This window comes from Chironomus tepperi, unplaced genomic scaffold (genome assembly GCF_022539635.2).
Source record: "Chironomus tepperi strain 1889 unplaced genomic scaffold, CSIRO-AGI_Ctep_v1 contig_163, whole genome shotgun sequence".
In the NCBI taxonomy this organism is placed as follows: Eukaryota; Metazoa; Arthropoda; class Insecta; order Diptera; family Chironomidae; genus Chironomus; species Chironomus tepperi.
The window spans coordinates 2,202,909-2,228,405 of NW_027226285.1; the positions used below are offsets into that span (position 1 = coordinate 2,202,909).

General features: G+C 31.5%; 2 protein-coding genes across 2 annotated transcripts; both read right to left on the reverse strand.

The window, feature by feature from the left end:
- Positions 1 to 2,342: 2,342 nt before the first annotated feature.
- On the reverse strand, positions 2,343 to 7,253 carry BBS9 (Bardet-Biedl syndrome 9). Its single transcript, XM_070637858.1, has 12 exons — positions 6,932 to 7,253; positions 6,760 to 6,857; positions 6,233 to 6,500; positions 6,015 to 6,116; positions 5,837 to 5,943; positions 5,754 to 5,780; positions 5,350 to 5,661; positions 4,834 to 5,283; positions 4,673 to 4,772; positions 4,283 to 4,472; positions 3,795 to 3,973; positions 2,343 to 2,914 (listed from the first exon to the last, which is right to left on the reverse strand). The coding sequence occupies exons 1-12, from the start codon at positions 7,225 to 7,227 to the stop codon at positions 2,479 to 2,481; spliced, it is 2,565 nt and encodes an 854-aa protein (XP_070493959.1). The 5' UTR covers positions 7,228 to 7,253; the 3' UTR covers positions 2,343 to 2,478.
- Positions 7,254 to 20,738: 13,485 nt separating this feature from the next.
- Positions 20,739 to 24,834, reverse strand: LOC139088506 (uncharacterized). The gene is made up of 5 exons (XM_070637760.1): positions 24,699 to 24,834; positions 22,667 to 24,494; positions 22,497 to 22,604; positions 21,361 to 22,434; positions 20,739 to 21,293 (listed from the first exon to the last, which is right to left on the reverse strand). Exons 2-5 carry the CDS (start codon positions 23,865 to 23,867, stop codon positions 20,860 to 20,862), a joined length of 2,817 nt encoding a protein of 938 aa, XP_070493861.1. The 5' UTR covers positions 23,868 to 24,494; positions 24,699 to 24,834; the 3' UTR covers positions 20,739 to 20,859.
- Positions 24,835 to 25,497: the final 663 nt, after the last annotated feature.

The following is a 25,497-nucleotide window of genomic DNA, read 5'->3' on the forward strand; positions in this document are numbered from 1 at the left end:
GTAAGTGTGAACAAAATTCCAATCTCAAATTGGTGTTCAATAACAGACATACTATAAAATTGCTGAATTTATTGTCCAATAAAAGTCATGTAGAAATTGCGATAAATGTCTTTTTTCACCATCGCTTGAATGGATCCTTCCACGCTAAACATTCATAGATGCGTGTTTAATTTCATAGAGGAACTGAATAGTCGCATGATCTGATTTTATTAACACCATTGACTAGAAAAATTGCTTTCAACGATTTTCATTTGATTAGAGTAAGGCTGAATATATTCGCATAAATTGTCTTTCATTCGTTATAAACATTGAACATTATTATGGTCATGACTGCAGCATCCAATCCTTTCAACATCATTATTGAAAATAAATGGAGATTTGCGAGGGGAGAAATGGAAGGGAGCGAGAAAAATTCCAATCAAATTCAATCAAGTGTGAAATAATTTCAAATACCATTTTTTCTGTTGTTGCTACAACTTTACACCACATTTGTCTCGAATAATTGGATTCAGTGATTCTATTATGGCTATCTGTATAATCACAAAATTCAACTAAAATCCTCATTGATGAACAATTTGAATTTCATATTTGAATAGTCCACCCAAGTCATGTACTATAAATGCGCCTCTGCCACCGCTGTTCCTTTATAGTTAGAAATATTTACATTGTACATTTACTGACTATAGCTTGTCTGTGGTGGAAAACAATTTTTTTTTTACTTTTCTATATCTATTTATTTATTTTTTTCAATTTTATCTGTCGTCATGCAGCATTTCACATTTCTTCATGGTTTAATGTCGTTCGCTCTTTTAGAGCTTGTGACAAGTTGAGGGGTTAAATTGTAAAAAAATTGAAAAAATTCCAATAATGATATGGTTAAGGTGGGGTGTATTCAGGTGGAGGAAGGGAATTTGGGGGTCAAGATCTCCAACATGATAACTTCTTCAATTTACTAAGAATTAAGTGACAAAAATACCAAAATTCTTTTAAATTCCTGACGACGCCCCTGTAGATAAGGATTACATCCATTTTCTTTAAATGTCAGCAAATAGCCTTAAAATGTTCATCAACTTATTTACTTCCAGAAAATATTTTCTTATCCTAGTAGATCCCAAAATAAGCACAAGAAAACCTCAAGAAACTTTCAACAGTAAGCATGAAATATTTAACTCAATTAGATTACAGCACACCAGATGAGAGTTTTTGCGGCCTCGTCAAAGAAGATGAACAGAGGAAATTCATCTCTAAAATCCAATTTTCCATTTGACCACTTTCACAGATACATTCACAAACATAATTCTATCAACGAGAGATTCAGCAATTTTTAAACTTCTTCAAGCATTTCGTCTAATTACTGTAAATATCAAGAAAGTAGAGTAAGCAAACTGGGAAGGAAATTTAATCATCTTAATACAGACAAATGGCATAAAGGGCTTATTTCATTTCACTTATGTTACATGCATCAACTGAATTTTCATTCATTGAATTTAGTTTTGAGTTGCAAATTGTCCCATACCAACAATTTAATAGCAATGTTCGCTCAGCATATTAAAGTTTCATCCTGCAATATTGTACCATTTACATTTGTACATCAACGCCTGTGTCTGTTTAAGGAGAAAATTTAATTTAATATTTACTTTTATCATCTCTCTCTGCAAACATTTAACAATTGAGGTTTTCAACCCCATCCCGTGGATTTGTTTCAAACTATACATCACTACATCTCCATCTATTCATCTTCATTTGCAGACTTTCATCGTCGTTTAGTTCATTTCAGCCTTTTTTCTGTTCATTCAATAGTGTGTACATTCAAAGAGATGTACATGTCTATGAGAAGCATCATCAACTCTACCAACAAATTAATTGATGTATTAAATGTAATATAATGATAATGTAGAAATACTGAAGAAACTTGAAATTGTGAGAGAAATTTCTATTTCAGAGGATTTAAAGAGATTTTCCTTTAATACTCAACAAAAGTTGAAGACTCTATAAGGCATAATAAGAAGAAAGGTGCTTTACTCATGCATAATATGAAAAGCTTTTCATAATTATAAAGAAGGTTCATATCACTTTGTAATGCATTACATCATGCATACATATCTGAAGAGATTAAATGCCAAGAAAGTTTATGATGAGGATTTAAAGATGATGACAGTCGATATGACATTTCCTTTTTTATTGCAGTATTAGTAAGAACTGACAATATTATTCATACTATATAAAGATTCTCAATTTATTAAGGCTTTGGAACTATAAGACCTCCTATATTGAAAGCATACCTGCAAGGAATAATTCATGATAGACCTAAAACTTTAAATTGATTCCATTTCAAAGCCTAAATTAAGTTATTTAAATCCATTCCAAACTGCAAAAATAGCTCATTCAATTAATCATCACAATCTCCTATCGACAAAGAAGACCCGGCCCTTTGTTAAATCTTGTATTGTATAGCTTCCAACACACTCAGCTTATCCTTCATTCATTATCAGTTGCCATAATTTCATGTGATGGATTTAATTTGGAACTCCATTCACTATCATTATCAGCATTTGACGTTGTCTCGTTTTCCTCCATTATAAAGGCATTCTCCATTGTCTTTTTATCATCTGTAAAGTTATCTGTAAGCACTGACAATATATGCTTCAATTGTTTTGAAAATCTCGTTAAGGAAAAATTGTCATTCCTGAATGTGATGTTGTCATAAAATTGATTTTGATTTTCTTTGACTTGATACATGTTATAAAGATAATCGACATATGGTGCCAAGGCTTCAATCCAGCTCTGCTCTTGAAAGTTTACAAAACCCAATCGCATGATGCACAATAAATTTTCGGTAATTTTTTGCGGCAAATCTGCATATTCAATCACTTTACGGATAAAATAAATTGTCGATGTCAGTTGTATTTGAACTCTGTGTGGATAGACAAGATGTGAGGTTGGGAATGAATATAAATTTATATCATATTTTATGTCCAATTTTACTGAAATCATGAGTGCATGAGTGCAAAAACTGATTGTCTGACTGACTGACTGCAAATCGACTAAGAGCTTGGAATGTAGCCAGAAATGGAGGGTCAGAAAGTCAATCCCCTGAATACGCCCCTGCTAAGAGGCAATAATAGGTTTCAAGCTAGGAAACCATGCGCCTTAACCAAACATTTTCATTCACCTGATTCTCATCAAATTAAATTCATAAAAATTAAAATGGCCACAGGATAAACGTTTTCGTTTCAAGTGAATAAATTTCTATCAAATCGAGACCTTCTCCATGCTATGACTACATGTGAATTTACTGAAATATAAAATGAGATAAAATGGGAAATTAATTCACAACAATTTAATAAAGTGGCACTCGAGAAGTGATATTGGATAGCTTCTATCCTAGAAAAGTGTCGAAACCGCAAACGAGAATTGCCTCATGTTGAGTTAATGGCCATAATAGAAGTAGATAAATTGAAAAGTCTTGTTGTATAATTTTCCATCAAATTTATCGAGACTATTTTAAGGATAATTGGAAATTTGTTTTAAGGCTGTGATTGAAACTTGATGAAGTTTGATACAGCTACAGATGAAAATTTAATTGACTATAAGTTTTCCTATTATATTTGTGTCATTCATATTTTTCATTCACTATTTTTCCAGGGAAAGTTTTTGCTTATTATTCTTTACTCGTACTCGTTAGCTTGTATACATATTTTAATTCAATTAAGGAACCCCACACTCATTAATTTAATCTTAATTAAATTAAGCAATATCGTGTATCGTCAAAATTTACTTATAATTATCCTCACCTACTGAGATTTGCTTTAATGGCTTTATATTTTCCACTCAATGCTAAAATGTCATTATATGTATCACGCAAAAGCATTTCGATTCCATCCATTGTATTTCCTGAAGTTTTTCCTTGCATTTTTATTAAGAAGCACCTCTCGAACAGTCGCATCTCAATGGTTTTTGATGACAGCATTTCCTATAATAGAAAAAGAGCTTTGATTTCATCTTTTATAAAGTCTATTATTATAACGATGGGTCGTAAAATGTCTACGGACCCACAAGAAAATAAGACAATGAAAAAAAAAAGGATTCGACACTTTTATGAGTTCTACATGGCAACAATAATAGATACGGGGAACAAGTAAAGAAAGAGAATGGAACATGACAAAAAAATTAACAAAAGCCGCAACAAAAAAGGGACAATACGGGTTGGACATAAAAAAGCATTAGAATCGTGTAAGCCTTATCAATTTTTCAAAGGATTACGTTCCTAATTCCAACTTACAACAACGCCCTTCATTTCATTTCTCATACTGTGATGCTTTTCAATACATGACAACATATAGTCTATTGTTGACGATGGAATCGATTTCAATGATATAGATGTCGTGGCTGTTTCCTCTCCTACCTGTCCCAATCGATCAATCAATATATTCATCATATATACCAAACTAATGAGACTGTTTGATTGTAATCTGATTAAAGGATATACAGAAATGTTTTGTCAATAATTAAATTAATTGATTAGTTACGTATGAAGCTATAAAAGTTAAACTGCCATCAGAATTGATTGAACTTTGACATTATTAAAACAATTGCTTCAAATCATTTTAGCAATGTCTGCATAAAGCAATTAAACTAACAATAGACAGTATAAATAAATGATGTCACTTACCTGTAACGGTTTGATGATTTTGCTAAAATTACAGTCACAGGATTTTCAGAATTGAGAATCTTTAAACCAACTGCCTGCCCAACATCCGCCAATGTCAAGTCTACAAATAATTCGTACTCCATTAAAAATTTTAATTACTTCCTCGTCTTTCTTTTCCATACCTGAAAAGAGCACAGAAATATCGACGGTGGGTGAGGTTGTCAATGTCACTTTAAAATGTGCATCCTTTTGCGGCTGTACAACTTTCACAACATTTCTTAATGGAATTTGTATGGAATGCCTTAGGATACGAGCGATGCTTTGTTTGTTAATAAATGTCACGACAATAGCAACTTCGCTCGAAAAAATCTCACCAACTTCTGATTCGCTTAAATAAATTTCCGTTTCGAATGATTGTCTTTCATGAGCTTGCAAGTCATTATAAAAGAAAATGCTTTTTGGTATTGCAAATGCCGGATTCTGCATTATATTAAGTTGAATTTGTTCAAGATTTATATGTGGTATAAATTTCACACAAAGTCGCATAAACGTTCCATCACTGGGATCTGCAAACTCGAGTCGTGATTTAATTTCCAGATCCCGTTCCGCTGTCGCATTAATATATGGAATATCTGCAAGCAAATGAGCATGAAACGTATGGAATTTGATTATATTTTGTGCAGCACAGCGAAACTTACCAGAATTATCAACGCTCGAATTTATTTCCTTTTCCATTTCTTCCAATTCCAATTTAGATTTTTCGTAATCTAATTTAGAAAGGTTTAATGCTGGAACCTTGAAAATATGCGGTTCCGATCCCAAATAGCCAATTGTCAATTTTCCGGTAGAATTCAATGTGACAATTGCACCCGAAAAGCAATTAAAATTACCACGGTCGATTGCAATCGTTTCATCTAGTAATTCTGCACACCAAACCAATGTTGAATGCTGATAGATTAATAGAGATCCGTTGTCGGTTGCTACAGCTATCATCAACTTACAGTCTGGTTCTAGTAAGCGAATAGATTAAAGGTCAATTAAACGGGGCTATTGGTTTTATAAACTAATCGAATAGAAAATTGAATTCCTCCATTCTACATACCAAAGTACCATCCTACTGTAAATGTACCTGAAAATATTTTTATTTATTGAAAATTAGTTTAATTTAAATCAATTTGAGCCTACAAAATGCAATTGGTGTATAGTCCAATTTTTTGATAAATTTTATTTTTCCAGAGTCCGAAATGCAAATCAAGTTGTTTTCACCAAGCAGAACGACAACAGATTCCATACTAAAATAATACCATAAGGCAGATTGTTTGAAAATGAATTTAATATTCTCAATAAATCAAACATTAAGTACTTGCTGATTTGATGCGTATTCATATCGAGAATATATTCACCGACATTTAGAGACCATATTGGACTCAGCCGTCGCTCGTATGCTTCCGATAGTGTGAGATATCTGTGAAAAGAAATGAATAAAAGTCAGGCGTTTGAAGGCTTGATTGTTTAAACTTTTCTTAAATAATTAAGCATACATTGCTTTCTGTGCTAATAAATCAAAATATGATCACATACCGATAGCATTCTAAATCCCAATTAGGCGCAAGAATCATAAAACAATCAATTCTCGGTACATAAACGAAGGATGTTGGAATTGTACGACTGCCTGGCAATATGCAATTTTGGCTTATCCCATCCTGTTCGAAAAATTTTAATGATCCATCGAGAAACATGACGCAAATAAACTCTTTCCCTTTAACTCCACCAAAATTGCCTTTACAGAATGTGAATGTTGGTTTATTGAGTTCATGCTGATGTATCAACTGCAATTTTGATTGTTCACCTAAAATGACAGTCACAGAAGATTAACTTTATTTTTTGTGAAATGTAATATTCTCTGAAAGTCAACATGACAAGATATCCAATTTTAATTTAAAATTTATTTAGGTCCTCGGTATTTTTGTTGATTTCTAAAGAGTACTTCAATCATCCGCCCACAATCATTTGTACGTCTCTTTTTATTAATATCCACTCGAGACAATTGTAAATATTTGAGGTGAGCTTTGTGCCGCTAGAAAGACAATGATATTTTATTTATTTACCTTGCTCAACAAATCCCTCTGATGTCACAAGCGAATATATTGCAAGCTTATTTGGATGTAATATAGCAACCATATTCTGTCGATCCTGCTTTTGTGTACTGTATACAATTATACGAAAATTTCCACTTAAACAATTTCCATCCATACCGAAAATGAGAAAAATTAAACTCACTATTGAATAAAATTGCCACATAATACGCCAAGAATTGGTTCATTAAGTTTCGCTTCATATACAATATGTGGCTGATACTCGTCTACAATTGCCTGCTGATTACTTGCCTCTCTATCATCACTAATTGATGGCTGTAAAATTGAAATGTAACCCGAATGTGATGTAATAATAACACAATCCTTCTGCTGTTCATTATTTGCGTTCAGTCGTGAACAAGTAAGTGAATATGAATCGTAATTTTCATTGTTGTCCGGACACTGATATGTGAATTGTTTTATAATTTTAAATAATGACATTTTCAGACTCTTTAATTCCTGCTGGTTCCTTTAATTTAATTTCAATTAGCTTCTGACTTTAATTAAATTATTTTTTTCACTTTGTGAAAATTTCCTTTTGTGTTTTTTTGTCAGGTTTTGTTTTGATGGATTTATTGTCGCCATAGCAACGATTTGTTTACATTTTTTGTTAAGCTTAAAACCGATATTTTACGTCTTACCTCCCCCTTGACGTCTTAGAAATTTGTTTTATAATGTCAATGTCGGTATGGGGTCGATCACATATGACGTAACACTGTTTCTGGAAAAAGACAAGGAGGGAGGAGGTTCCATGCTTTGTCTTTATTCTAAGGCACTGCGCTGTGACAAGCTTCGACCGAAACCGTATTCGGTATATGACTCAGGTGCCAGCACACAGGTTACACATCACTGGATTAATGATTGCATAATATTTAATTTCATTTAATCAAAACCTGAAATTCTATAATGAGCAATTAATATTATGTTACATAATCAATTAACTCCAGTTTTCCTCTAATGAAATTTTAAAGCACAAGACCAGCCAGAATTAAAGCATTCAATACCATTTATTTCAATCTTTTATGCCATCATCGTAGTCATTACCATTGTCATAAAGTGCAGTCATTAAGTTCAATTAAAGACGAATTGTAGTAAAAAGAAGAATCGTAAGTCTGTTTGTTTCTTGATGCAAAGATGACATTTTTATTCTCCTTTCAACGTTTAATGAGAATTTCATTTTGAATGTTAAAAGAGAAAAGTCGGAAGTCGGAAGAGTGTGGAAGTAGTAAAATGTAAATGCTCAATTTTAATACAGAACTTTATTAAAGAAAATGCGGGAAACGCTTTTTACGATGCAAATGAGAATAAAAGCTGCATTTAAAACTCAAAATACTCGAGTGTTTTGATATTCAAAGGTACCAACTGCAAATATCAGTAAGGAAGTCATGCTTTGCATATAATTTACATTTTGAAATCAAATGTGTCAGAAAAATACAATATGAATGTAAAATGTTTAATGGAGCATTGAAGCAGCTCCTCACCTTTATTCCTCACATACTCTTTCACTCGCTTTATCTTATACATGCGAATGCATAATAAAAGTACTCAATGTAGTTAGTTTAATGCTGTTGATAGGATACTTACATAACTTTAGTGCTATGTTGACATGTAGGATGGAAAATTGCTATATTTTATACTTTATTAAGCACCCCTGTCCCCATCGAGTTCTACCATCCCATTTCTTCAATTGATTTTTCTTCTTAAAGTTTCTTGCCGTTTCTTGATTTTCTTCACAGAAACTTTGAAAGTAAATTTTCTTGATACTTGACTAAGCACAATAGAGCGCATCATTTGCGATAGACTTTTCTGGGCTTATTTGTACATTTATCACAATGTTTGAGTGTCAAGCAATAGGAGTCCACAATTCACAGACAGCCTGTCAACACAAACACGTCGTTAACTTTCAAGAAAATATGCTATAAATTAAAATTTTCATCATGTGCGTTCAACATTCACATTATCATGAACACATTATAATGATGATAGATCTAAAGACATTCACAATTCCTTTTTTAACTACATCACATCGTTTGTCATAAAAATAATCCCCTCTTTTTTTTGGACGTGCACCATGTCGTCGGTGATGTCACTTTGAATGGTATGTTATAAAAGCATTTGGGAGAGAGGAACGAGCACGATGAGGTGCTGAGTGAAAATTAATGAGATGGAAAATAAAACGCATGCAGAACAGAATTGATATAGAACGAGTAAAGAAAGGAGAGCAAGAGTGAAGATTGAAACTGCCGTTCCATTGCAAATGTCCGCTTCTTGTTGTATTTCCTTCATCGCAGTCCATTTGAGAGAGGAAAAAATTAACAATACGTATGGAACTCATGTTGTTAAAATGTTAGCAAACTCTTTTGAAGCTGAGTAATCAGCTGGCATCATGTCCAAGATTTTATTCAATGTTCAGTGAATTTATTCCTGGTCGGACTAACCCGAGAAACCAGTAGAGGAAAGTCTATCTCTAAGTAATGTCTCAAGTTCGTGCGTATGAGAATGACCTTTAATACAACAACCAATATGTGACACATAATATGACCGTTTATGGTTACTTCTTATGCGTCACAAATAATACTTTCAGGATTGACTTCTGACGATACTTTGGGGTAAAGTTAAAGTAACATTGACAAATGTCGAGGCAAAAAGACAATTTTTGACATTTTTGCAATATTTAGTTTTTTTTAGTTGTTTGTTTACACAAAAAATGTGCAGAAAAATTTTGTGTTAAGTGTCAAAAATTAATTATTTAAATGATTTAGATGTTTAAGTGTAATAAAAGAGATTGTAAGCAGTAAGATTAGTGGAGTATGTAAAAAACTGAAACCTAAGGTAAGTAAATAGTGATTTTGACTTTTCAAATTTTCTAAAATTTTGAGATGATCATAATTCATCTCAAAACCATATGCTTTTAATCTATTTATCTTCTCTTCTTGAATTATTAGGATCTATAAGTATTGTGCTAATTTCTTTTTTTTTCAGCAGATTAATCATATTTTTTTTGAATTTTTTTAATGTTACAGATAAAAAAATACATCATTATTCCTTAATAATTTTTTTTTTTTCGTTTTAGGTCAAAGTGATAATAATTTGAGTGTAAATTTCTGAATAAATTTAATGATTTATGGATTAGGATAGCAAGAATTGTATTTTAATTAAAAAAAAGATCAAGCATTTTCTTTCAGATGGATCCATTTATAATACAGTGGGTCATGCCTGCAAGTAAACATTTAAGTTGGCTTCAAGTTAACTTGCAAGTCAGGTTAAAGTGATCACTTGAAATAAGCTTGAAGTTGACTTGAAGTTACCTCAAGGTTACATCACAAGTCATTCATTTGACATACTATAGGATAGTGTATTGAAGTCTAGCTTGCGCGCGGACAAAGTATGACTTGAGTCAGTACATCAGACTGCCTGTTATCACTTACTTCTTGACTTTTAAACTTTACTTGAAGTGTGACTTTTAGCTTACTTGTGTTTCTCGGGTAAATTAATGCAATATTGTCGTGATTCTTGTGATCAAAACACACTTTTAATGTTCAAGCTTAAAATGCTTTAATGATGACATCCCATGAGGACTTTCAACTTTTTCAGCAATTCAACTGTACATGAAAAAAGTTTTTATAGAAGATTGGACAGATTACGTACCGTTACATAGTTTTGAAATTATGTTCATACAGTTAAGCACCAACAGGCAAACGTATAAACATAAATTATGGTTTTAAATGTTCCACACATTCGTTCTTTGTTCATTTCTCCTCATTGCATGTTTTATAGGAATGTATACATGCATATATATATTCGCACAAAAAAAGGAAGACTGTACAGAATATTGAATGAATAAAAACACACATATAGAATGTATTTAAGTACATAAAATCACAATGTCATGTTATAACTCATCTGATATTTTATTTTTATGATGTCCCAAAAAAATGATGATCTGGGCTGTGATTCTACATAATTGATAATACTTTTTTTTAGTTTTGAGTAAAATACAGCTTTTGAGATTAATCTTGTACTTGTCAGGATAATATGTACACATGGTCATGAATCAGGATAACCAGAATAATTGTTATTAAATAAAATAATATTTTTATGCTGTGAATTTAGAAAGTTCTAGCAAATGTGCTTGACACTATCTTTCTATCCATAAAAGAGAATCCAAAACGAAAAATCTTTAAATTATTTTTATTCGATGAAAATCTGGTTTTGAACATAAACTTTATAGCTTTGATTCTCCTTTAATCTCATTCAAGAAAGTGTCATGAAAATCCAATTCATAATTAAATATACTACACCATTGGATTGTGTTGATTTAGCCAATTCTCTTCATTTCTGTTATCCACTGCTTTCTTCATCTCTTGACATAAATCTTTCAATCTTATTTCAGTCTGTATCTCAACTTTCTTTTTCTCAAAAAGAACTTTTTCCACCATCTCTTTTGTTTCTGTCTCCACAAGTTTCATTGTTGGAAACTATGACTGAATATCGTTCATCTCTAGAGCTTTTAATTAGTTTCATTACTGCCAAATGATGTAGAAATAAATATAAAAGAGAAATGTACTGAGCAGCTAAATGCATTTTTAACTACTTTCTTTCTATTTAAGTAATTTGATTGTTATACTTTATGCCTCATTGATTTTTATGACGATTTCTGAGCTTTCTCTTCGATTTACATTCTGTGATTCTTTATGGCAACCAAGAAAGGCAGTTAAAAAATATAAGAAAATGTTTAATTGAGTCTGTCAACTGAATCAATCTAATTTTCTTGTGTGCATGTATTTTTTTAATGTGCAGGGTGCAGGTCTTTGACACATAGTATGTCTCCATTGCTAGGAATATCATTAACACAATAAATCGTGGATGTAAAGAGTTGTACCAAAATAGATTGTTCATCGCAGTGCCTCAATCTGGAGCAAGCCCTTTAAGCTTATAAAGCTTTATTAGATTGTTCCAACTGATATTCTTTATCCTCACTTTTTTGCTTCAAAGAAAAGTAATTTAACAGTTTTTCAATGTATTTTCCAATTCATTGATACATTCCTTTTGAATGGTTTTATTGATTTTTGTTATATGATTGGATAGAATAATCATCAATCTAAAAGCTTTTTTTGCAGAGTTGTTGAATCATGATCTTATAAATATAGTTTATTTAATTTCTGTAGTAAGATTTTAAAGTAAATAAATTATTCATTATCAACCCTCATAAAATGAATGAGATAAGGAAACTTTATTTTGGGGTAACAAGGTAGCAAATAGTTTAATAATAAGAAGACTAAAAAATCTTTTGGGAGTCTCATATATAACAAAATTATCATTTCTCCTTTTCAAAACATTTTCACGATGTTATTTTATCATTTGTATGAGGTTTTGTGGTTCTTTTTATTATTATTTCAGTTCTGTCTTTGCCATAGAGTAAAAACTTTATCTTGTGGCATTTCTTCTTTTATTTCTTGCTTCCTTTATTTCTTGATTTAAGTTTTTAAGGGTATATATCATCATTATTACTCTTTATGGATAAAAAAATATTTCGTTTTTTTTCTTCAGATTCTAAAAGAAATCAATTAAAGGGCTGGAACTGGGATGGACAGCCTGTGTGACCCCGGTACACTAATGTGCCTCTAAAAGCTTTTAAAAATGCCATGAACCAAATGTCGCGTGTGGCTTCAGTTAAGGCTTTTTACCAAGATGTAAAAGGTTGCCCATCACTGATCTTAATAAAGCCTTAAAAAACTAAATTACCATTTCCATATCTCATTCAAAAACTTTTATAATTTGTATGAAAATTGCAATAATGATTTAAGGTTGAAAACTTTTGAACCTTTCTCATTAATAAACGATAAAGAAAGAATGAAGAGAAGACAATGAACATGACAAAAATTCCACCAACGTACCAACCGAAAAAAAGAGATTTCATCTCAACAACTGTTTTATAGCTTTTCCCAACTAAAGAATGAAAAATTCATTTCACACACATTCACATAAAAAATGAAAATTATTCATAAAAACTTTTCAGCAGGAGAAGCACGGGGATTACAACAACATCAACAGAAGATCGTAAAAAATATTTCGTTTTATCTGTTTCCCTTGAAACCAGGCAGTTACAAGCATTTGTTTGAAACTGTGTAAAATTAAAAGTCATAAAGAGTCCTTCTCTGCCTCCGTTTCCTCTTCCCCTTTCACTCATTTCTATGTGTACTGTATGAACAATTTTGTTGAAATGAAGAATTAGTAAAGTTATGGTAATGACTTATTATGGCGCATTTTTGTTTCTGTTTAGAAAGATATTGTATGCGACAGTCAGAAGTATCATGTTCTTTTTAACCTTTTTCATGGACTCTGAGCAGGTGTCAGAAAGAGGAAGATATTTATGAAAAAAGAGAAATGTTTAATTTAAATTTATTTAATTAATAATGTAAATGACACCAGGATGTAACTCGCACATTGTATTTTACTTGTTCATCCCTGCTCTTATTTCCAACATTGTCAAAGGTCTTCTCTAGTGTAATTTCGTAATGTACTACTATTATGCTACAATATAAAAGCGAGTAAGTGAGTACGATACATATTAAAGTGGAGATAAGGATTAAGCAAGCTAAGATAAATTTGCTTTCTATTGTTGTAGACATGAAACTGAAGCGAACACTTCAGGATGTTAAACTTTGAAGCTTTTTATGACTCTTTTAATTCATTTTATGATGTATGTAATCTTCCAACTAAGGACTTTGGAATTAGTAAATTTCTATGCATATTTGAAGCAATGTGGAAGCAGTCAGCACTGATTCAATTTGAAAAACTTTAAATTCCATTTGAATTTCGATGGATTTTTCTAACAAAAATTAATGTTGAGAAACATTACTCGCAAGAGATTATGGACCATTATCATGGTTTGTATTCCGAGATTATGGATACCGCCAATTCCATTGAATACATTAAAATGTGTAATAAAAAGTTATAACATCTAAAAAATTATAGAATAGCCTATTTAATTAAAATCTAAATGGACTATATACATTAAGTATTTAAGTAAGCTTTCACGTAAACATGTTGTAATTCCTTCAAATTTAAAACATTTTCAACTGGAACTTTCTAGACATGTCCGTATTTGACTTTTAAATTGGATAAGTTGCAACTTTCGCATGAAATGTCATTTGTGTATCTTGCTTGTGAATATAATAGTTAAATGAATTATTTGCATTAAATATTTCCTACATCATGTTTGTATTGTGTGCCGAAATAAAAAGCAAGCAGACGCACGCTTATAGAAACAAATTTCCTTTATTTCTCACCTACTTCCATATATGTATGTTAAGGTTGAAAGTAATTTAATTATCAAGATGAATATACATCAAAGGAAAAATTTTCTCTCCTATTTTCCCTTAAAAAGCATAAAAAAAGGTAAGCTTTCCTTTCATGCGTACTCGTATAGCCCATTAGCACAGCAAACTCCCATAAAAACTGGTGAAAATGTAAATTTAACGAGGCGGCATTTATGCTGTGTAAACCTTCATCGAGCTTTAATCATAATTCTATTCTCATACAATGACAATGTTTGAGCTTCATAAACGACCATTTTAGGATGAAATTTTCTTTCTCCTTCAACTTCCTTTCCAAAAAAACCACAAGCAAGGAATTTTTTATTGCATCGTCATCACGATTACAGACCTACGAATTGCCATGTGAATCTAAAATGAGAATCTTTAAAAAGTCTTTATGATGATAAGCATCACACTGTATAGCAAAAATTCCATCCATAAATTTCCCAACATTCTCATACATTTTCACTTAACAAGACTTTAGTGTGGAAAGGCAAAAAAAAGGAATTTAACGAATGAAAAGGAAAAATTGAAGGCAACAAAATTCAAAATAGACAGGAAGATGAGTTGGAATAGAAGGAAGGAAAGAATGTCATTAATGTATGTTGAGAATTTCTTTTTTCATTCTTCTTAGTTTCTTGCTAAAAGTGGCAAAGAGGAAGGGAACCGAATGTCAACAGCGCTCTCCGCTCATTAAATCTTGTTAAAGATAAAATTCTCAATAATATGCTCAATTATTCATCAAAAATGATAAGAATATTAAATTACTGCGTAGTAAAACGTCGACCCAGTCATCAAAAGTGTTTGCTTTATTGGGCCATAACATAAAATCATGGTAAAATGAGACGAGTGGGAAGAAATATTCAACCAAGATGATAAAAAGGACATTCGAAGTGATAAGACTTTTTTCCATAAAATTCTATGTCGGAATATCTATGAAAATATTTTTCAACTACTTATTGAGTACGGAAGACTCGAGCAGAAAAATAAGAAGATATCCGGAATTTCTCCATCTGTGAGAAATTTTGAAATTTTTTTTACTTTCTTATTTATTGTGAAGGAGATTTAACAATAAAATAAGTAAAGAAACGAAGATATAAAGTGAATGATAGCACAAAAATGCCAATCAAGTCAAAGGATGGCAAAAAATAGAAATAAAGGACTTTTTTCCTCTAACCGATGTCTTACTGGATAAAAAAATCTGATGCTCAAATATTTATAAGTAAAGTTTTAACTTCGTTCGGCAGTTTCCATTTTTTTTACGAAACTTTTTGAGTATTTTTATAACTAATATGATTCTATGAAGGTTTGAAGTCATAAGTCATGTTTTTAACACATAAATAATTGCTTTTCAATTGCTAGCAATCAACCACCATTATATAAATTGACTTTTTCGAGAACAGCACGTGGGCGTTATATCATTTGACATATTTCTATCTTTTTCAGCATCATTGACACTGTAATTAAGTTTTGTCATTAACTTAACAAGAATTTTCGTTCCATTCTTCAAAAATAGCAAACCCGATCGACATAAATTATTCATGGCAGACAACTGACTGCTAAAAGGCAACTTTCATGTTAACTGCCATAAAAATTGCGGGATCGACACAATGTAAATTAAAAAAGTTACAAAAAACTTTTCCAATTACTAATTGCTTTTTGATCTTTTGCTATACATAGCTTTTTCCTTCAATCAATGGTGCTCGTTTTGATTGCTTAGAAAATCGTGTGAAAAAACTTATTAAAGCAATTAATATGAGTTCAAAAATTTACTAATGACTTTTTGTTTATGGTTAGTGCCAAATTTATTTTATGCAGCATCGCTCTTTAATTGATATTTCAACATCATGAATGAATTTCTTCACCTTTGTATTATGTGCTCCTTTCGCGTAACATTGTGACATACATTTTATCCCGAGTCATAATAACATCAATCAAATTTAATTAATAAAGAAAATCTACAAGAAGTCAAGAAATGACTTAAGAAAGGAGGGAAATAAGACTGTTGTGAAAAGAATGATGGTGACTTTGAATGAGTACTACTTACTTTTCAATCTCTTATATTTTTCTATGACTGTCATGAAGTTTGTTAACAAATTAAGTCCATCAAGAAATTGAGTTTCCAGGTTTCACTTCCTTCCCTCTCGACACCATTCGTGAATTGATCTTTATAATTATTTCAAAACCATTTCTGTAAACTGAAGGGGTTACATCCTCGAGAAAGTTAGTTGTAAGCAAGGTAATTTTATCGAGTTTGAGTGTTAAGGATATTAAGTGCCCAGATAAAACTACTAGTTAGTGTAATAATATGTACTTCTTAAGTTGTGCTACTCTGTGTATCCCTAAAAAAGTTAGAAAATCCATTCACTTTCCCAACAACAGTATCATGAATATCGTTGTCAATTTTCTTACATAGTTAGTCCATTCAAGAACCATTCGTCATTTCCGAAAAATGTCAAATAGTATGATTAAGAGTCAAATCCACCTACTACGTGGAGACACATTCTTTATATTAAAGAGAAAAGAAAGAATGTATGTACATCGACGAGGGTAGAAAGAATCATAAAAGAAATGTGACTTGATGAAGCTGAGCTGTATCCTTAGAGATTCTTAAGAAGAGCATTAAAATTATTAAATTATTGTGCACGCAGTGACTTCAAGGTACCTAGTCATATTGCTTCAGTGTATTTACTGTCATGGAGATGATAATTACAATAGGAAATAAAACGAAAAAATTGCAAATCTGACAGCAACTAAAGCCATTTGGGACTCGCATTAGTTGAGATTATTCATCATGTTTCGTCTATTGTCTCTTTCTTCTTTATTCATTTTTGTCGTCATGACAGGATGTGGATTGCGCGCTGCCCTTAGAGAGATAAGGGTATGGAAAATGAAATAAATTGTGATTATGATAAAAATAGATTTTGAAAGGAAAAGGAAATGAATAAGAAGCATCGCCAGATGAGCTTGTAACATTTGGTGCTTGGGTAAATAAATATAAATATACAAAAAAAAATCTTTTTCAACCTAATAAAAATTGTCACTATGCTGAATCGTTTTTTGTTAAGGCATTACAAAAGATGTCATCCTCAAACAAGCAAAATATTGTTAAGAGAGCAACAATAGGCAAAATAAGATATCATAAATCACATTTCACGAATGTGCACCTTAGTGAGAGTGGAAGGAAAACATGAATATAAATCATATGGAGGAAAACAAAAAAAAAACTGTGAAAATCAGTTCTTCTTGCATTAATACAGGATTTCAACGAAAAGATGAATTGCTCCCCTGATAATTTTCATAACTGATATTGCAAGTTGTTTAATTCAGAAATAAAAAATCCAGCTTTTACTATTAATTTCCCTAGGCCACGTTTATTCAAATATGCTCTCATTTTCGTGCATGTATTCATCTTATTACCATAGTAAGTAGGATCATGTTCTTAAGAAATCTTTAAGCTTAGTATCTTGAAAATAAAACTAGCAACGATTTATCTTTAAGTTTCTGACTTGACAAATCTTCAAATTCTTTGTGACACTTTTCTAGCTTAAATATTTAAGTTGAATTAAATTTTATGGATGGGACAAAAGGAAAAAGTATTTTAATATTTAATAAGCATGAAATATGTCTACATTACAATCAACTTTCATCCTAGAGAACAAATTTAAATGAAGTATTTCCGGACCTTTTTTACGTATGTTCATGTAATGTAATATGATGGAAGGATTTGGAATTCACTACCTTTTTTTACTGCGCATTTTTCAATTTTTCATTTCCTTTTTCTTGGTGAATGTTGAAAGGTGTGTAAATTAACAATGACATTTCTACGCACATACAAGCATATAGAGCACCATTCCCACTTGACTCCTGATTTATTCAAAAGTTTATATGAAATTTCTTGCGATATTGTTGACATTTTTAGACTGTGATTAAGGTAGAGGATAGAAATGAAAATGCTTTGATCACACAAAAATGTCAAGAAGGGTTTACGACCTAAATTGATGCAATAATAGCGTTCATGAAGACAATAAGAGAAAATTCAATTTAGCAAAAAGTCAAATATTATATACATAAATAGAGCTGAATAAAATATAAAGTTGCAATCATAGACACATGTCAATGTGCTTCAGATTTGTAAATTTTCTAAAGAACTTAAAATGAATTCATTAAAATGTCAGACTAAAATACTTTCAATTTACAAAACTTCAGCAACATAAACATTTGCATGAACTTATATAATTAAGTCAATATTTTTAAATGCAATTTGAGTTTAAAAGTGCTCAAAAGCTTCAATTTCCATTTTCTATTGCATCGCTGCATTTTCTAACAAATTTTTACTTTCCAAAGCAAGAAATTGTAATAAACTTTGCAGACATTTATGCAAAGCTACGTGCTTATTTAGAGAATTCCAAATACAGAAAACTTAATATTGTAGGGCACTTAAAACAATAAACAGCTTACAAAATTGCTCAAGGAGATGCTTCACAACTATGTATCTAGCTCAAAAATTCCTAATTTACATACTCAAAATGCTTGACACTATTTGGTCGCTTCCTAAATCTTCTCAGAAATTTTCGTGGTTGATAAAGAATTTCAAGTATGAAAGCAACAGAGCTAGCAATTACCAAATAAATGTAAATTTCAAAAAGAGGCATCAATTCACTCATTTTTATAGCTTTTGCTGCATTTTCTGGTATCTCCCCCTTCAGCACTCTCTGTATCCAAATCATATCATTATCAGCCAATGCACGATTCGAATGATAATCAACAATTCCTGTCTCCACATATTGTAATAAAATTTCATTAAATTTTTCAATGAACGGTGAATTTTTCGGTGCCATTAGAGAAATGTAAAATTCGTAGGCAGTTTCAGGAATGTTTTCCAATAGATTTTCACCCGTGTTTGGATCATAGAATTGATTTAAATAATTATCGACATACAAATCTGACCACAGATATGCAAATTTCGCATTATTCATTAGCTGCTCGGCAAAATATTCATGAGATAATTTTATATCCTCGAACGACAATCCGGAATTTTCAATCAATGTGGTTACTTTGTTTTTGCTGTTTTTATTGCGAAAAATTGTTGTTATATCCGGCGGCATTCCAATTTCAAAATGTTCAGCAATCAAGCCATCGATAGTCGTAATTTTACCATATACCTATACAATTAAATTATTTTGTTACAGATTTACATGTATGTTGTTATCCAATAGGCATTTAGCTTACCTTATTAGTATTTAGATTTTTAGTTTGAGCCGATTGATATAAAGCAGATATTATAAGTGCATAAAGCAGAGTAATTCCAACTACTATTCTAGATGCATTTCCAGATGAATGACTCATAGAAATTCCATGAACTAAAGCCACGATGTAAAGAGTAGACTTCATTAACGATGATGACTTTAATCGATTTTTCTTTGATACGTTCCTGTTAATAATTTTAACCTCATTTTTATTTATAAAAACATATACGAATGGTAAGCAAAATGATACACTTAAACCTAAAATCATAGAAACTTTGTCATATCCACTATAAATGAAAACACTAAGGAGTTTGTAAGTTGGGCGTTTCTTGATGATAAATGAGAGCCTCATCATTGTAATAGGTTGTAAAAATAATGATTTTGTTGTGTTGTAATCAGCAATCAATCTTGGATTTCCTAATAAATCAACCTGATCATATTCAAGTGATCCTAAACTTCCTGTAAAATTGCCTTCATCATTTTGAAATCCATACTGTATGCCATCCGACGAATCCTCATAAATTATATTGAAATTCAATTTTTCTCCAATTATTCTTACTGTCTCTCCATCTGAATATGAATAATACATTGTTTCATCATTTTCGTCGGCTTCACGTTTTGATATCATTGGAAAATCAAAAATGTTTACACGCAATGGATATTGATGTAAATTTGAGACTCGTTGATTTATGAATTTGTTTATGATCTTAAATTTTCCTTCCAGATTAAATGGAGTAAGTGTTTCTCTTAAATATTCAGGTTCTCTGATTTCTTTATCTCCGCTATATGGATTGTAGAATATAATTCTTACATGACCTCTTATCGGAATATCGTCTTCATCTCTGTCTATGTTTATCATCAAAACTGCCAAATTCAACATTTTCAAATCATCGTATGCAGTTTGCAATAGCTCCATAGAATCAGTTTCATTTCCGTCAGTCACATACAATAAAACTTTTGATCTAGGATTATGTCCTCCAATTATTCTCAAGATTCCAAGTGCATCATCATATCCTGACTTGACAAACATTCCACTTGTCGTCGGATATGATGAGACGCTGCTTGTGTCAGTTTCATCACCTAAATCAATTTGAAGAACGTCATCAAATATGCTCAACGGTCGAAAGTCATTTCCTCCAATGCATTTGAGTGCACTGATAGTCGGATTTTCAGATGAATCAATTACGGTTAGTGAGAATTGGTCCTCAAAAAAGTATGCATTTATGTTAAGAATTAGATTTGTATGCATACTGCAATCGTTCATTGAATAGAGATATTTAGCTGAAGAAAAATAATCTTGAGATTTAACAAAAGCTAAGCTTAAAAGAAAAATTATGAATTTCAACATTTTCAAAGAGTTAAAGTATTAAACTGTAATGTCAATATTGAATGTTTGGCTTTATATAGTCTAGTAAAAAAATTTTTTTTCATGCTTGATTTTATCTACAAAATAATGTGATTACTTTACAAAACATATCATGCAAATATATTTGGCCCCTAATACTTCATCTATTGTCATATTCTATGAAGAAATTTAAATATATTTCCCCAAATTTCTCGATAAGTTCCACTTTACCAGTGCTATCAACAAACTCAACAAATCGTGCAACTCCTTCTTGCCCTCTCCATACAGTCGCCTTTGCTCTTGGCATTTCATATTTTATAACAGCATTAGCTCGTTCAACAAATTTCCTCATCTCAAACTTTGAACGCTTGTACATTTGTGCAATTGCTCTTGTATCTGATCTGAATTTTATCGACTCATTGCTCTTAAGTTTTGATATGATTGCATTTACCAAGTCTTTATCCGAGAGATTTGGTTCAACAACTAATGGCTTTTCATCAAACATTCTGTTTCGAGTGGCAATGATTTTAAGCTTTGCAAAATCTAGTCTAATGCATCTAATGTTGGATTTAAACTCGTTAAGTGTTTTTTGCTCTGTAAAAAATCAGTGGATGTGATTCTTAATAAATACAAAATGCTAAAAAAATATTCAAAACATTACCTCTCCATGCTCGAATACTCATTTCATTCCTCAACTTGTCCTTTTTGTACTGTCCTACAGAATATTTTTCCATTGTATTACTCGTCCATGTAAATATGAAATGACAGCAGTTTAAAAATTCAAGAACATTCTTGGGATTAACAGTAAATACAAAATCGATTATTGCTTGTTGCATATCATTTCCATAACGATATAAAATTGATTTCATACGATGAAGATGTGATAATTCATGTGGACGATACTGACCGTAACGTGCAGTAATTCGTAAATTATTTTTTGTTAGCATCTCAAACCATTCTTTTGCCTTTTTGCGATCAAATTCACTTGTGATTCTGTAATGACCGACTCTCTCATGAAATCCCTTCAGAATGTCTTCATCCTCTTCGATGTAACGTGCCATCAAAATGGTCTCGTTGAGTAATTTTGGTTCCATTTGAGCTAGGAAGAAAACACTCATTTTTATATTATTAATGATCAAAATTCCACATTTATCGCTTGAGTTTTTCTCTAATGTAGCAAGCTTAAAGACATCAAGATCTTCCAACTCATTAGACTTCAATTCTAATAGTGCTTCAATCACATTTCCGACATTCATCTTTTCTCCATCAGCAATCCATTTGAATAAGTCATAATCATCATCAAAGACTAATCGAATATGATTAAATCGTATGGCATCTTCACGATTAAGTTTCAAAAGTTTGTTTATGACATCAAGGATGTCATCGTTATTAGAAAATTTGACAATGTCATCGAGACTGAAGGTATGCCCATTTCCGAGTGTAGTTGAACCATCTTTATTGATTTTAATCGTTAGAGGATTCTTGAGCTTCAAATTACGTTCTTCAATTGACGTCCAAAATTTCACAAGACCTCTTGTTGTATCTTCTGCTTTCAAATTGTATTGCTTACTAACATCACAAATTAAATAAAATAGTGCAACATCATCTTGAATTTGACTTCTAAGTTTATTAAAAGTTTCAGTTTCTTCATCCTTTAGTGATGCAAGGATTGTAAAGACAATTTGACGATGCCATGACTTGATACACATTAAAAATTCCATAGTGAATGTATGTCCTAGTCAATTATATTTAAAGCAGTTCAAATAATGAGAGCGATAAATCTAGTATGCTACTTACCATTAATGCAGATACTCATTTGTCCTGGATCAACCGAGAAAAATTTCGCACCTGCACCCATTTGATAGATTTCTACTAAAACATCCGACACTTGTGCTGGATCAAGTCCTGAGAAGACGAAAGAAAAAAATAATTTTTTCATTAAATCATAAATATCTAGTCATGCTTACCTTGCTTCAAATAACGAAAATAGAATTTCACAAGCTGCTTATCATTATTAAACTTTTGACGAAATTTATTAAAATCATCTGCTCCGGATTTTCCAAGAGCCGTTGAATACCCATTTAATACTTGATTGTGAATTTCTCTCACCATCTTAGCAGCTGGCTTGTAAGAAAAGACTGACTTAGCCCAAAATGCAACGCTAGCTACTTGCATTAACATATCAACGGGCGTCATTTCATCAAAATGAATTGCCATGTAAGCGAGAGAATTTGCGACGGCAATGGAATTTACTGTTAAGCTTGTCCCATTAATCAAGTTGACTAGCAGCTTAAAACCATTTGTAATATTTTTTCCTTGAAATGCTAAGGACGAAAGACGAACAGTGGCACCCATGGATCCAAATGATATCACATTTGCTGAAATTCCAAGCCATAAACTAAATGTCTCATGGCTTTCAAGAGGACTTAATGATTGTCCGTGCAGTGCTCTATCAACAAGATGATATCCTGATCTTGCTGTTGTATAAACAGCACTTCCAATACCAGCAACAACAAATGGAAGTGCCATACCACCTGATAGAAATAATGTTCCAACTGCACCAGCAATTCCAATTACTCCCGTGCCTATATCAGCAGTTTTCATAAATTTTGATGTGCTTGATCCAAATGGTGTACTTTTGCAACGTGTTTGTACATAACCGTTAGTGTTCTTTTGTAGATGTCCATCAAGAGGATAAAGAACTTTTCCCGGTGGTAATACATTATTTTCCTTCCAATCATCAAAAGTTTTATAAACTCTGCCAACATTATCGACAAATTTCCATCTTTTTTCCATCCGAGCTTTGAATCGAAAAAGTGCAAGTGAATAAAGCTTGCCTTCGGAGTAAAGTTGAATTGGTAAAACAGTAATGTAGTTCCGTTCATTGCCTTTGCATTCTTCTATTATTTTTTCAACGACTATGTCGATTGCCTTACGTGAATCGTCTTTAAAAAAGCACAAATGTCCATCTTCTGCTTCCTCTATTTCTTCTTCAGTCCATGTTGTTGGGTCACTAAAGTTTACATTTAAAGCAATTCCAATAGTATTAAGAAGTTGTGATCCTTCAAGAAGTTCAGGAACATCACCTTGATTCTCTCCACCCCTATCCATATAACGTGCTATGTTCTCATGAGCAACAGTAATCCATTTCTCCTTATCGATTTCCATATTGAAGATTTATGTATGTAAATATGATGATTAATTAAATAAGGCCTTGTTCCACCACCAGTGAGTTTTTGGTAAATTTTTTGGAATGTCAACTTCTTTTAAAGGATAATGAAGTCCAGATTCTATCCAATGATTTAAAATAGAGTCAAATTCGTCTTCAACTGAGCTTAAAACTCTTAGTTCTTCTAATGTCTCATCAAATGTGGAGTCGATTTCTTGAAATTCGTTTAATAGAAATGCAATACCTGATCGCACTCTATAAATTGCCTCCTTTGATGACAAATCAGTAAAATCAATTTCTTTCCTTGCGTAAGCAGGAATAAAGTTTGCAAACCAATCGATGTGCGTGGTAATAAATTCAATAATGTTGCTTCTTGATTGTAGCACTTTTGTACGGATATTTTCAGGTGGATTTTTTGCAGCCTCACTCTCTCCAAATATTCCAATTTCGTAAAAAATAAGAAATATATTTTTGAGATATTTAATTGAAATGTTACTGTTTTCTAACGTATAATTCGTTAAAGGTTTTGATGGATGATTTTCCAAATCGGCAAATCGTTTTTCTATTTTTAATAAGCGACCGAGAAGTTGTGGAGTCATTTTTATCGCGTGAGATAAGTAAAATACCTGTAAATACCAAAAAAGCCTCTAAGTAAACAACTAATTGAGTAATGTCGACCTATGACAATATACAGAAGAGAAGTTCTCAAATTTTTAATTCCCGCCATGATAAGATAAGATATGGAATTGATTTTTTGCTTAACTGATTCATAATTTCTCTTTTTAGTTACTTTAATATAATTTTTCTATGATTTCAATCAATTCTTTTACCTTTTCGCGATTTATTTCATCATTTTAGTGATGATAAATATGTAAAGATTCCGAATTTAATTAATAATATGCCTTTGGACACTCAAAACCGCTCAAATACGTTAAAAGAAATTTTCACGTGTGTACTCTTCGGAAGATATTTTTAAACTGATTTAATGCGATTCGCAAGAAGTTTGTTGGAACTTTGAATTTTTGTAACGGTTTCAATTTGTTCTTCATTTTCGCTAAATATTTTTTTCAAAATTAAATTTTCATGGCTTACTTTATTCTTTTACTATTAATTATATCAAATTTAACATAAATCATTCAACAATTACATACAAAAGAACCATATTTAATTTATAGTACACCATACCCTTGAGCCAAAATGGAAAGATTTTCGCCAGACTTTTTTTTTCCGTCCGATTTTGCCAGATTTTCGCAAGATATTGGACGATTTTTTTTCGCAAGAAAAACTCCATCCGATTTTGAAAGATTTTTGGACGATATTGCCAGAAAATAAATCTTGCATTTTCTGGCAAAAATCTGACGAATCTTAGACGTCCGATTTTTGCCAGAATTTGCCAGACAAATTTTCTTTGAAAACCTACGAAAAATCTTGCAGTTTTCGGTCCGATTGTGCAAGATAAATCTTGCAAAAATCGGATGAAAAAGTCTTTCGAATATCGGACAGAAATTGAAAGATTCTTGAACGATTTTGCCAGATATTTTTTGAATTTTTTTCGGATTTTTCAGAAATTTTACCAATTTATATATCTTTGATTTGAACCAGATTATGCCGGACACATTTTTTCCTAGA